This window comes from Phaseolus vulgaris, chromosome 10 (assembly GCF_000499845.2).
Source record: "Phaseolus vulgaris cultivar G19833 chromosome 10, P. vulgaris v2.0, whole genome shotgun sequence".
Lineage (NCBI taxonomy): Eukaryota > Viridiplantae > Streptophyta > Magnoliopsida > Fabales > Fabaceae > Phaseolus > Phaseolus vulgaris.
The window spans coordinates 33,255,040-33,267,702 of NC_023750.2; the positions used below are offsets into that span (position 1 = coordinate 33,255,040).

Sequence of the window (12,663 nt, forward strand, 5' to 3'; positions counted from 1 at the left end):
CTTAAAAAAAAGTCATTTTTTCGGTGCCCAAGATGCCAGACATTAAAGTGTTGATGCCGACACCTGAGGGAGTAACGCTTGTGCAAGAAAAGAAATATGCGACAATCTTGCAATTCAATGTCCTTTCTTCAGTGTGCAAGATGCCAGACAACAAAGCGTTGACGCCGACACCTGAGGGAGTAACGCTTACGCAAGAGAAGAAAAATGGAAGAATCTTGTAACACAATGTCCTTTCTTCAGCACGCAAGATGTTAGACAACAAAGTGTTGATGTTGGCACCTGAGGGAGTAACGCTTGCGCAAGAGAAGAATAATGGGAGAATCTTGCAACATAATGTCCTTTCTTCAGCGCGCAAGATGCCAGACAACAAAGTGTTGACGCCGACACCTGAGGGAGTAATGCTTGCGCAAGAGAAGAAAAATAGGAGAATCTTGCAACACAATGTCCTTTCTTCAGCGTGCAAGATGCCAGATAACAAAGTGTTGACGCCGGCACCTGAGGGAGTAATGCTTGCACAAGAAAAGAAAAATGGGACAATCTTGTAATACAATGTCCTTTCTTCAGCACGCAAGATGCTAGACAACAAAGTGTTGACACCGACACCTGAGGGAGTAATGCTTGCGCAAGAGAAGAAAAATGAGAGAATCTTGCAACACAATGTACTTTCTTCAGCGTGCAAGATGCCAGACAACAAAGTGTTGACGTTGACACCTGAGGGAGTAATGCTTGCGCAAGAAAAGGAAAATGGGACAATCTTGCAACACAATGTCCTTTCTTCAGTGCGCAAGATGCCAGAGAGAAAAACGTTGACATCGACATGAGGAAGTAACGCTTGCGCAAGAGAAGAAACAATGAACAATCTTGTAATTCAACGTCCTTTTTTCATGGGGCAAGATGCCAGACAAGCACAACAAAGCGGAGGAATCAAGTTCTAATTTTAGTTATTATGGTGGCGATCACCTAATTTTTATTTGAAGTCTGATGAATATAGCGAACCCCCCGAACAAGTTATCGAAGGGAAAAATGTTGAAGATTATGAGCATAATAGAGAGCCACTTTGACTGGAAGATGACGACGATCCAAATTTTCGCGGCTGCCGACCTAAAAGCGGGCGACGCCGCCGACCTAGAAGCAGACGATCCCGCCGATGACCCGCAGAGTTTTATCTTTCTCCACACAAACATTTCTTTTTAGTATTTTTTCAGATTTTTATTGCAAATTTTAGTTTGTCATGAAGTCAAAAATTCTTGTTTCTTTCTTTATGCTTTTTTTACTGAATTCAAACAGTCATGTTTACTATCCATTTTTTATGATAATAATATAAACATTTTTTACTTTTATTATAATATTAAATATATATACAAATGAAAAACAAACACAAGTTAGAGATTTAGTGAGGATTTCATGTGATTTATATACTTAACTTTAGGATGAGGAATATTATACAAGTCAAGAGGTTAAGAATATCAATAACAAATTGAAATATGTAATAACTATTTATATATCTTATTTTTTAACTGATAAATTTTTTAATTAGTTTTATAAAAGTAATTTTAATATAACTTTTTATTTATTTAAAAACATTTAATTTATATCAAGTTTTTGGAGAAAACATTATTTAATATTATACTCTTAAGTGCACTAAATCAAAGTCCATTTTTTGTTATATAAAAATATAAAAATATCTTATTATTGTATTAATTAAAAATATTTAATGAAATTCGTTAGATATTCATTTATTAGGATAATTAAACAATTCGATATCAAATATCAACGAAACAAGATAAGAATTAGAAGAAAAAAAATATTTTAAAAAATTACTCTAGAATTTTCCTCACACAATCCAAACTTTCCACAAACAACTTTATATAAAGTTAGTCTTACCCAGTCATATAACTTCTTCCCTAAGTTCCTCTATCCTTCATTCAAACCATACAATATAATACATGTAATTTTTTAATGTTTTTTTATGAGTAACTTTTCACATTGTCCTTACCAATAATAAATAGAGCAATTTGTGTTTTATCTTCTAATATAGAGAAATAAAAAAAATATTAACATTCCTTAAGTCATTCACACCAAAACATATTTAATAATGCTTTATTTTGTTAATTTTATAAAAGTATTTTTAAAGTTCTTTCTTGAAATATACATTTATTATATTGAAAAAGAGAAATTATGTTATTATTTAATGATTAAAAGTAGAATTTCATTGGCATGTATTAATTATATAAAGTTTTGATATTACTATTTAATCAATTCATATATAATAAGTTTATTTGTTTTACAATAGTTACTTTAAAAGTAAAACCTTCTTGTTGATTGATAACATGATATTTCACGTGTTTAATAATTATATATTTTCAGAGTAACTTTTAATCTTTCACTAATAAGGATTTTTTTTAAGATTAAAGATAATGCAAAGTTTACAATGTTATTGCAGAATATTTGATCTTTCTTATTATATTTTCTTAGAAAAACCATACATACTGCTTATTTAATCGAATTTGTTAATTTATTTTCTTCAAAATGTTTTTTTAATTATTATGAAGAATTTAGATTGGTGATGATAGGTGATAATATTTTTGAATATATAAATTTTAATAATATTTAGTAATAAGTCAGATACTGTGTATTACATAAAAAGAGTAACATGTTATAAATTGATTAATTAGTTACTGTATTTATCTCCTTTATTATCAAAAACCAAGAAGATAAGATAAAAGATTAGCAATAGATATAATAAAAAATAATAGCAAAGAAAAATCATATTAATAAAAACTCTTTGGCTTTATATAAAGTTAAAGTCACACACACTCTCATTCCCACACTTCTCCTCTTACTTTCTCTCTCAACGCTCTCTCTTCCCTCGCAATCACACAACTTCCACGTCACCCTCTCTCCGCCGCCACCCGCCTCCATGAACGGCGGTGGAGGTGACCTGCCACTGCCGCCGCAGCCCTCCAACGGCGGTGAGTTCCTCCTCTCTCTCATCCAACGTCCCCACCACTCCCACCCCCACCCGCGGCAACAGTCTCCAGCGATAGATCCCGCAGTTGCCGTCGTCGGTCCAACGATCCCCGTCGGCGCTCCGCAGTGGCCAATCGCCGGCGCCGATCACCCACACCCCCTCCCTCTCCCTCACCAATTTCCTCCTTGGTCCCATACTCTCTCTTCTCCGCTTTACCCTCCGAACTTTTTCGGGTTGCCCCATAACCCGTTTCCCCCTCCTCGGACCCACTTCCCCGTCACCCCGAACTCCGTCACTAATGGCGTCAACGTTAACGCTGGCCTCACCCACGATCTGCGAAAACTAGGGTTTCCCATAGAAGAAAAGAGCAACAAGGTCGATGGTTTCGTCCAGCAGCAAGAACTGAAGCTGCAGTTCGGGTCTTTGCCCACGGTTGCGTACTCTGCCTCTGAAGTTTCTCCCAATGTGGACTCGTTGCTCAATTTGAAGTTCAACAGAGGGTACAACGGGCTTGACAGGAACTTGCATGTCGATCACCCCACTTTAAATTCGAGTGGGAATGTGGTTCTTCAGGCTAATCATGATGTTGTGGACAGGGAAAGAAGAGGACTTGAGGGTTATACGGCTAGTGGGTCGTTGTCTCATGAGGCTAGTAGGGTTCCACCAGGGTTTGGGAACAGGAATAGAGGGAAGGGTTTGGAGGGTAGGAAAGATGGTAGGGTGGGGGGTGGTGAAATGGGTGGTGGAGGTAGGATTGAGAACTTGTATGGGAAGAGGGAAGGTGTGAGAATGGTGTCTGGTGAAAGGAGCAATGTTAGAGGCAATGTAGCTCGTGAAATGGGGCTTGTTGATCAGCTTGATCGCCCTGGGCCACCTGCTGGGAGTAACTTGCATTCCAGTGTAGTGAATGAGACTGGTGGAAGTGGCGCTCATGTTGATGTCCTTGGGGAGCAGTTGGCTGATTCATTGTTGGTAGAGGATGACTCTGATCCAAGGCAACGCCGCGCCACTCGAGAGAAGGTCCATAGTTATATTTGTTGATAATATTGCTGGTAGCTAACTAGTTATTTATTGTAAATCATTATTAAGTGCTAATTTTTAAACTGAATTCCATTAAGTACTTTGAGTATCCATTATTGTTGATAATACGTTTGTTTGGAAACCTAGATAGATTGTTTAGTTTTACAGTTCTCTACCAGTGATCAAATTGTGAGGTTCATCAGTCTTTTTTGGTAAATTATGATTGTTATTTACACTTGTAGCATTTATTATCAGGATGCTAGATCATCGGATTCAAGAGGGCAGCAGATCCTAAGCCAGCGAGCAAGAACGTACAAAAGGCAGATAGTTTGTCGAAGGGATATTGATGTTTTTAATGTTCCTTTCCTTGCAATATATGAGTCTCTAATACCCCCTGAAGAAGAAAAGCTGAAGCAAAAGCAATTAGTGGCATTATTGGAGAAATTAGTTAGCAAAGAATGGCCAGCAGCTAAGCTTTATCTCTATGGATCATGTGCTAATTCGTTTGGTGTTTCTAAAAGTGACATTGATGTTTGCCTTGCTATTGAGGAAGCAGACTTGGACAAAGCTAAGATTATAATGAAACTGGCGGATATTTTTCAATCAGATAATCTGCAGAATGTGCAGGTGAGAAAATTTCATGCTTTCTTTGCATTACCATTTTTATCTTGATGGTTTGCATTCATTGGCACATATAAAGAAATGTTCAATAACTTTTAAGAAAGCAGAGGTACTTAGAAGCTTACTAAGAAATTTCCATAAAGGAGATTTAATGACTTTGCTTATAAATAAAAAAAAATAGAAATTTGCTATGGGGGTTTGTCCTTGAATTTTGTCTTAAATAATAAAGAAATAGTTTGGGCAGACATTGTTAGGGCTTTTGATAGTTACTGTTCACAGAAAACTTCTCCATGGATAACATGAGCATGTACCACTTAATATCTTTACAAAGGTAATGAGAGAATATATGTCCAAAAAGCTCCTTAGTAGCTCTTGAAATTTTCAAGTTGTTGATCAATTGCAACTCTTGTTGTTGCATCTAAAACCATTCTATGAAATGTTTTGGATAAGTGATACTTAGTAGGACAAATTTTGATGTAATTAACTTAATTATAGGCTGCTGTATGGAGTGGCCTATGTAGTTGCAAATTCCAAATAATTTTCCACACATTTTTTATTCCCTTTTCTTGCTTTTGGAAAACTTGAGCAATTTGATCCTTAGCTCTATCTATCCATTGCTTCATAAATTTATGGCTTGGCTGGTTTTGCATAACCATCTATCTACAAGCCTCAGCATTTTTACTAGTTGGATCACATGAGCATGTACCACTTAATATCTTTACAAAGGTAATGAGAGAATATATGTCCAAAAAGCTCCTTAGTAGCTCTTGAAATTTTCAAGTTGTTGATCAATTGCAACTCTTGTTGTTGCATCTAAAACCATTCTATGAAATGTTTTGGATAAGTGATACTTAGTAGGACAAATTTTGATGTAATTAACTTACCTAGGATTGAGATTATAGGCTGCTGTATGGAGTGGCCTATGTAGTTGCAAATTCCAAATAATTTTCCACACATTTTTTATTCCCTTTTCTTGCTTTTGGAAAACTTGAGCAATTTGATCCTTAGCTCTATCTATCCATTGCTTCATAAATTTATGGCATGGCTGGTTTTGCATAACCATCTATCTACAAGCCTCAGCATTTTTACTAGTTGTATCACATAGATTGATCTCCAAAATGTACCATCACTCAACACTAGATTCATCACTTGCTTTAGCCTCAGTTTTAGTAGCATGTGCTCCAAAGTAAACATTGATCTAAGAGGGACTTCCTTATAAGATTAAATGGAAATGGATTACCATAAATGCAGTTATGCATTGATTGTCATTTGTTGGAGAGCATTCTTTCCTTTTGCCACTTCTTTTGTAACTTCTGCACAATCAGGGTTGTTCTTGTTTTTTTTTTTCTCTTTTTTTTTTTTACTTTTCAGCAGCTTGACAAATGTTTCCTTTACTTCATCTGGAACACTAGGACAAGGAGTAACTTTGTTCTAGGAAGATAATGCTTCATCCTCCCTATGCCACCCAACAAGCATGAGAACAATATTTACATTTTACTTCTAGTCTATTTGTAGGAAGGCTTTCACAATAGTTCCTAGTACTATCGGGCTCCCTTTTCTTATTTACCATTTTTATAAAGCAAGAGTCCAGCAGAAAACTACCCAGCCGTAGCACGGGTAAAACAAGGAAAGGGACTGGGGACTGGCAATAAGGGAGCACAATGAAGCAACACATGTTGTGGACGGGTAAAAGGAGCATTTCAGGGATCAGCAGCATTTAGAGTTTATTACCACAGCATCTCTAATCCGTTTTTTCTGTTTGATTTTTATTGGATGGAGAAAATGCAATGGTTAGAAGTGTTGTATGTAAATAAAGCATGATGGCCAATCTTTTTGAAACCTAGAAATAAATTTATGTAATCATAAAGAAGGAAAAGGAAGTGGATTAATAAATTGGAATATTACACAAAATGAATGGTAACTGACTGACTCCATTTTTCTTTTGAAGAGTCTATTTGCTATTGGAAACATTGAAGTAATTAAATGGAAATGAAATTTTCTTGAGTCCTTAATTTGAGTTTGTTTGTAGGCATTGACGCGTGCACGGGTTCCAATAGTAAAGCTCATGGATCCAGTGACAGGAATCTCTTGTGACATATGCATTAACAATCTTCTAGCTGTTGTGAATACAAAGCTTCTTCAGGATTATGCACGCATAGATCCAAGGTTGCGGCAGCTAGCTTTCATTATTAAACATTGGGCTAAGTCAAGAAGAGTCAATGAAACTTACCATGGGACTTTGTCTAGCTATGCGTAAGTTAACCTCTGATGCTATTTCTGTTGAAAAATATTTTGCTTTGTCTTCATTACCTAATTTGGCAAGGTACTATGCTAATATTTACAAAATCAAAGTAGACATGATCAAACAATTGAAGTTCATTTAAATGTGATGACTGGACAGTATTCCCTGACATAATAATTTGATTTTAATTTCAGGTATGTTTTGATGTGCATTCATTATTTGCAAATGAGAAGACCTGCTATCCTTCCATGCTTGCAGGTGTGTACTTCAGTTTTCATTCTTGTATTCCTTTATGTCAGATATATTATTTAGCCTTTTAAGAATTCGAATGTCACTGTTTATGCTATTATGTTTCAGAAGCAACCCTTTTGTTTTTATCTGAACATAATTGTTTTGTGTTTCCATTTTCCACAGAATGAAAAAATTAATTTACCAAGAGTTCTAGGTTTCTTTTCATTATCATTTTCCATACATTTAGCTGGAAAACCACTTCAAAATGTTGTGCTGTGGCAAAGTCTTGTAGTTGTTAATGGCAAATCACTTCTTACTGAGGAAACCACTTTAGCAATTGCGTGGCCAGTGAATGGAATAATTTTTTTTATCATTAAACACATTTAATGATTGAATACTATTTTCTCTACAGGAGATGGAGACAACGTATTCTGTGACTGTGGATGATATTCATTGTGCTTTCTTTGATAAAGTTGAAAAACTTAGTGATTTTGGTCGCCATAACAAGGAAACAATTGCTCAGCTTGTGCGGGGATTTTTCCATTATTGGGCATATTGTCATGATTATGCAAATACTGTTATATCTGTACGCACAGGAAGCATAATCAGGTATGAGAACTCGTTATCTCTAAATATTTGTCATACCCTTTTATGTTCCATTCCGTTGTTAACAAAATCATAGGAACTGGGTAATGCTTTGCTCATTTAAATCTGTTGTGCTGAGGTTATAATATTTCAAGAGATGTTTTTATTTTATTTTATTTAACTGAATATATGATACTCTATTTTGGTGTAGCAAACGAGAGAAGGACTGGACTAGAAGGATTGGCAATGATCGGCATTTGATATGTATAGAGGATCCTTTTGAAACATCTCATGATCTAGGGCGAGTGGTTGATAAATATAGCATCAAAGTTCTGAGGGAAGAGTTTGAACGTGCTGCTGAAGTTATGCAGAATGATCCAAATCCATGTTTTAAACTTTTTGAGCCCTATGTTCCCAGTTGATCTACTGTTTTGTTTTGGATATAGATTTTATAGGTGAGGTAATGGACACTCAGCTTGTAAACCTTCTTTTACCACATCTCTCGTATATTAACCTAGTCTCATGTTTATAGGTGTATTTATTATTAGTTAGGCTTTTATATTTCATCCTCAATGTAAAGAACTTTTTGGCCATCTTAATCTTTTATTTCAAAGGCAAGAATTCAGTGTTACGTTCAACCTGCTTCCAACATCACAATGAAATTATTCTATCAATTTCTTGCTCTTCTGATCCCGGTTTAATTGTTATGACATGCATATTCTATCAATATTAATTCTACATACGTATTAATGGGGCTTTCAAGAGAACCCACTACCTACCAATCATTATCCCCAGAAAGCTTTCAATGAAAAATCACCCAATCTCCACAAACGCATGTGCATTGTAAAGTTTGTGAATATAAGAAAAGAAAGATGGAAAAGATTGTGAATATAATAATCCTATTAATAATTAGTATCATCACCATTGAGATACTTACACATCAGTGCTGGTTTTTTTATGCAAACAGTTTGAGTTTAAATTTATATACTTGTTTAAAGTTTGAACTCTATTCATGTTTTGATATAAAAAAAATAGAATACATTTAAAGTAGTTTTAGTTTAAATGTGAATAATATATCTTTGTTCAATTGACGTGAAATTAAATGCACATTATATTATTGTGAAATATCAATCCAATTCTTCTATCTAAACCAACTTTTTTGTAGATAAAAAGTCAAATAGAAAATGGCATAACAAAATTTAACCAAAGTATATACATTAACCTAATATTTGTCTTCTGAAAAGGAAGTAAAATTGGTGAAGAAACTAAATGACAGGAGTAATGAGAGGGTTATTGGAGAAAAAAGCTTCCAGATTGCGTCCCAGAAGTTGGCAAATAGCAACATAAGACTCTAAGGTGGAACAACCTGCATGTGGTGATAGAACTACATTATCCAAGGAAAAAAAGTGTTGAGAGAGAAGAGGCTCATTCTCAAACACATCCAAACAGCACCTCCAATTTCCCCTTCCATCAAACACCTCAAGAGTTGTTTTTCATCTATCACAGCCCCTCTTGCCACATTCACAATAACCACTCCTTTTCCCAGTGCCACCATCACTTCTCTGTTGATCATGTGCCTCGTTTCGTCATTCAGGGCACAACACAGAACAACCACGTTGTTGTTACTGGCAAGGTCAACAACACTAGAATAGAAAGGGTATGGAACAAAGGGTTTCTGCTTCCTTGAGTTGTATGATACCATGCAATCCAAAGCCTCAAGCCTTTGTGCCACTTCTAACCCTATTTTTCCCAAGCCCACAATTCCAACTCTTTTTCCTGTTAACTGACACAAACATCATTTCCATCATTATCATCAATGCTTCAAACAAACTAAACCAAAACCAGTACCATACTCTTGTATGTAAACAAAACAAATTAACATTGCACATCATATGTCTTTATTTCTCACTTCATTTTTTTCTTCTTATATTCTTCATGCAGATGTGTGAAAATAGATTTTAAAGTTACACCAGTATATATGTATTTTTTGTCTAGGATAAAGTTGTATAAATTTAAACTTCATTGAATTTTATTCTGCCAATTTAGTTTGTAAGTAGTTTTTTCCCCTTTTATTTCAAATCGAGATTCAAAGCTAAATTGAAGTGAAATTCAGTTTACAATCAAATTTAACTAAAACAAAGCAAGAAACTTTCTTAGCTTTACTTTTTGAAGGAGTTTTGTTGTTATCATTTTATAAAGTATTTATTAAGTTAATTGATAACTAATTTATGTACGTATTGTAATAATCAAAACATTTTGTAACTGAATTAACTTGTCATTGTAATTATACAATATAGTTTAAAATACATGTATAATGTATATCCAATAGTAATGAGAATATTCTTTTTTGTTTTCTCTTTATCAATGTGTTCTTGCATGTGTGTTGTAAACAACAATATGTGAGAATATTGTGTCATGTCCTAACAAATTGGTATTCAAAGGTGTGAAAAGACAAGTACTATGTTGAAACGTTGTTGTGAGTGTTTCAAGTATATAGATAAATTTGTCCATATTGATGAGAAGAATTATGATGATTGGTGAGTTAAGATGCATGCAATTCTTGACTTTCAAGAAGTTGATGAGGTTGTCAAGAAATCATTTCAACAAACTTCAATTTTTGTTCAATGTAATGTGAGCGTGTGACAAGAGTATAGATGATTGCAAGGTTTTGAAAAAGATACTTTTTGAAAAAGATACTTCGAACTCTAACTTTTCAATTTGATCATATTCTGATTGCAATTGAAGAATCGAAAGATCTTAAAGTTATGACTACAAAATCCTTTGGAGGCACATGAACAATGTGTGACTGAGAGAAAGAATACTGAAAAGATTGTTGAACAAAGCCTTTTAAGTTAGAACTAGCCAAAACAAGAATAAATGATATGGTGGATTGAGTAAAAGGTCAAGAGGAAGATTAAGAAGAGGTAGATGTGGTGGTATAAATATATATTTAAAATTTTAAGATAATGTTAATGATGGTAGTGACACTGTGAGGAAATTAGTACCGAGAGGAAGAAAGAATTTTGACAAAAGAAAAGTGTAGTGTTACTATTGTGACAATTTGATCATTAGTTTTATGAGTGGTGCTAGAGAAACAATACAAACAACAAAGATAAGAAGAATGTTCACACACTTAATAAAAACCAATTTTAGATACAAAAAATAATTAGTTGTTATAGTGACTAAATTAGAGACCATTTTAGGGACTAAATAAATTTTTGGTTTCTAAATTAGTTTCTATTATTGTTAAATGATTTCTAAATTGGTATCTAATTAACAACCAAGATTTTTGCTACCAAATTTAGAATCTAAATAATTGGTAGTTAAAATATTGGTTGCTAATTAGATACCAATTTAGAAACTATTTAACAATAATAGAAACTATTTTTTTTAGTTTTTAAAATGGTCTCTAATTTAGTTACTATTGCTCTAAATATTGGTTTATATTTAATGTTTTATTGCACTCAATTACCTCGTGTTCAATTCATCTTGCACCACAAATTATTTAGATTCTAAATTTGGTTTTAGCTATTATTGTAGGTATAAATACACTTTAAAATACCTCAATAATATATTTATTCAATAGTAATGAAGAAAATTTTCTTATTTTCTTTTTATCATTGTGTTTTTCCGTGTATGGTGTAAATAGTCGTGTGTAAAGTAGTGTGGCGTGTCCTAACACACAAATTAATTAATTGGGTTTAATGAAGTCTTTTTTTAACCTAAAGAGTAAAAATAAATTTTTTTATTTAAAAGTCCATTTTCATTTTCACTAAAAAACAACGTAATATTAATAGAATTGTTTCGTCTTAATTTAACTTAAGACATTGAAACTTCTAAATGAAATAAGGTAAATTTCAATTTTTTTTCCTCAATTATGGACAAATTTTATCTTTTTTTTAATGGACAAAATTGATCCCCTTTTTATGGTTAAAGTAGATTTTTTTCATGTTCATATTTTTGTCGTGTTGCGTTATTATATTATATCTAAAAATTCATCCCAGATTTATCTTTAAATCTACCTCCTCGAACTATAGACAATGATAATATATTAGTATCAAAAGTTTCAGAATCATATAATATTAATAAGACAAGGAAATACTTGTAGATGAATTAAATTATTTTTTCCTTTGATTTGTTATTTGTTTTATAAAAATATTTAATCCCTTAAATTTAGTTTTAAAATTAAAACATATTTTTTTTTTAATTTAAATACTAAAATTAAATTTAACCCAAATTTTAAGAACTAAATCCATAATTGAGTGTTAACAAATTTATTAACTGTACCTGTATGGATATTGGGGACTGAGTAATGTTGGTCCACGTCGATACAAGGTGTCTGCTTCAGTCTTAGTTGTCCTGTCCTTCGAGTTTCCTTCTTCCTCGCGTGCCTCGGTCGGCCGGTGGGGGTACCTACGATTGTGCTCCGACGCTCAAGTCAGTAATCTCTCTCAGTGAGAATCCTTGATAATCTGAAAAACATACCTTTCTCTCTTTCTTTCTCTTCTTTTGTATGTCCCCTTGGGCTTGGGCCCTCCGGGTCGTTAGTGGTTCGCGACCTATTTTGTGGTCCTTGGGTCGTGGGTCGTGTTAGATGGTTTCCTGGGATCTAGGGGGTGTTCCCGAAAATCCAGGGAGTGCTCACGTGTGTTTGTTGCTCAGTGGGAATTGTAACCGTTTGTCCCACGTGTAACCACGTTCTTTGCTTAATTAGATAATTTACTTCGAACCACGCGGTCGTCCGGTGCCGACCGGTACACTTGCCCCCCAGGCTCGAAGTCATGGAAGGACGAAGAGTCGTATGAGACGCAGAGGGTTTTTGAGATAATGCTTGATAGCTGGCATCATTAATGTGTGGCAGAGATGTGACGCATGGCAGAGTTGCCGTTTGGGGATGCTGTCACATCTAGATCGATTGAATGGTAGGGATTACGTGCCGTTTCATATGCCGAGCGTGTTTGATCGTTAGATTAGATTTGATCTAATGGTGCTA

General features: G+C 34.3%; 2 protein-coding genes across 2 annotated transcripts; one reads left to right on the forward strand and one right to left on the reverse strand.

The window, feature by feature from the left end:
- Positions 1–2,808: 2,808 nt before the first annotated feature.
- LOC137818311 (UTP:RNA uridylyltransferase 1) lies at positions 2,809–8,308 on the forward strand. Its single transcript, XM_068621647.1, has 6 exons — positions 2,809–3,991; positions 4,247–4,618; positions 6,642–6,865; positions 7,049–7,112; positions 7,498–7,694; positions 7,882–8,308. The coding sequence occupies exons 1-6, from the start codon at positions 2,921–2,923 to the stop codon at positions 8,090–8,092; spliced, it is 2,139 nt and encodes a 712-aa protein (XP_068477748.1). The 5' UTR covers positions 2,809–2,920; the 3' UTR covers positions 8,093–8,308.
- Positions 8,309–8,935: 627 nt separating this feature from the next.
- Positions 8,936–9,372, reverse strand: LOC137817944 (glyoxylate/hydroxypyruvate reductase HPR3-like). Its single transcript, XM_068621169.1, has 2 exons — positions 9,123–9,372; positions 8,936–9,036 (listed from the first exon to the last, which is right to left on the reverse strand). The coding sequence occupies exons 1-2, from the start codon at positions 9,370–9,372 to the stop codon at positions 8,936–8,938; spliced, it is 351 nt and encodes a 116-aa protein (XP_068477270.1).
- Between the last annotated feature and the right edge of the window lie 3,291 nt (positions 9,373–12,663).

Coding starts and splice junctions, on each gene's coding strand:
- LOC137818311 (XM_068621647.1), top strand. CDS start 2,921: ATGAACGGCGGTGGAGGTGACCTGCCACTGCCGCCGCAGCCCTCCAAC. Junction 4,619..6,641: donor ATAATCTGCAGAATGTGCAG/GTGAGAAAATTT, acceptor GTTTGTTTGTAG/GCATTGACGCGTGCACGGGT. Junction 6,866..7,048: donor GGGACTTTGTCTAGCTATGC/GTAAGTTAACCT, acceptor TTTTAATTTCAG/GTATGTTTTGATGTGCATTC.
- LOC137817944 (XM_068621169.1), bottom strand. CDS start 9,372: ATGGTATCATACAACTCAAGGAAGCAGAAACCCTTTGTTCCATACCCT. Junction 9,037..9,122: donor GATGGAAGGGGAAATTGGAG/GTGCTGTTTGGA, acceptor CACCACATGCAG/GTTGTTCCACCTTAGAGTCT.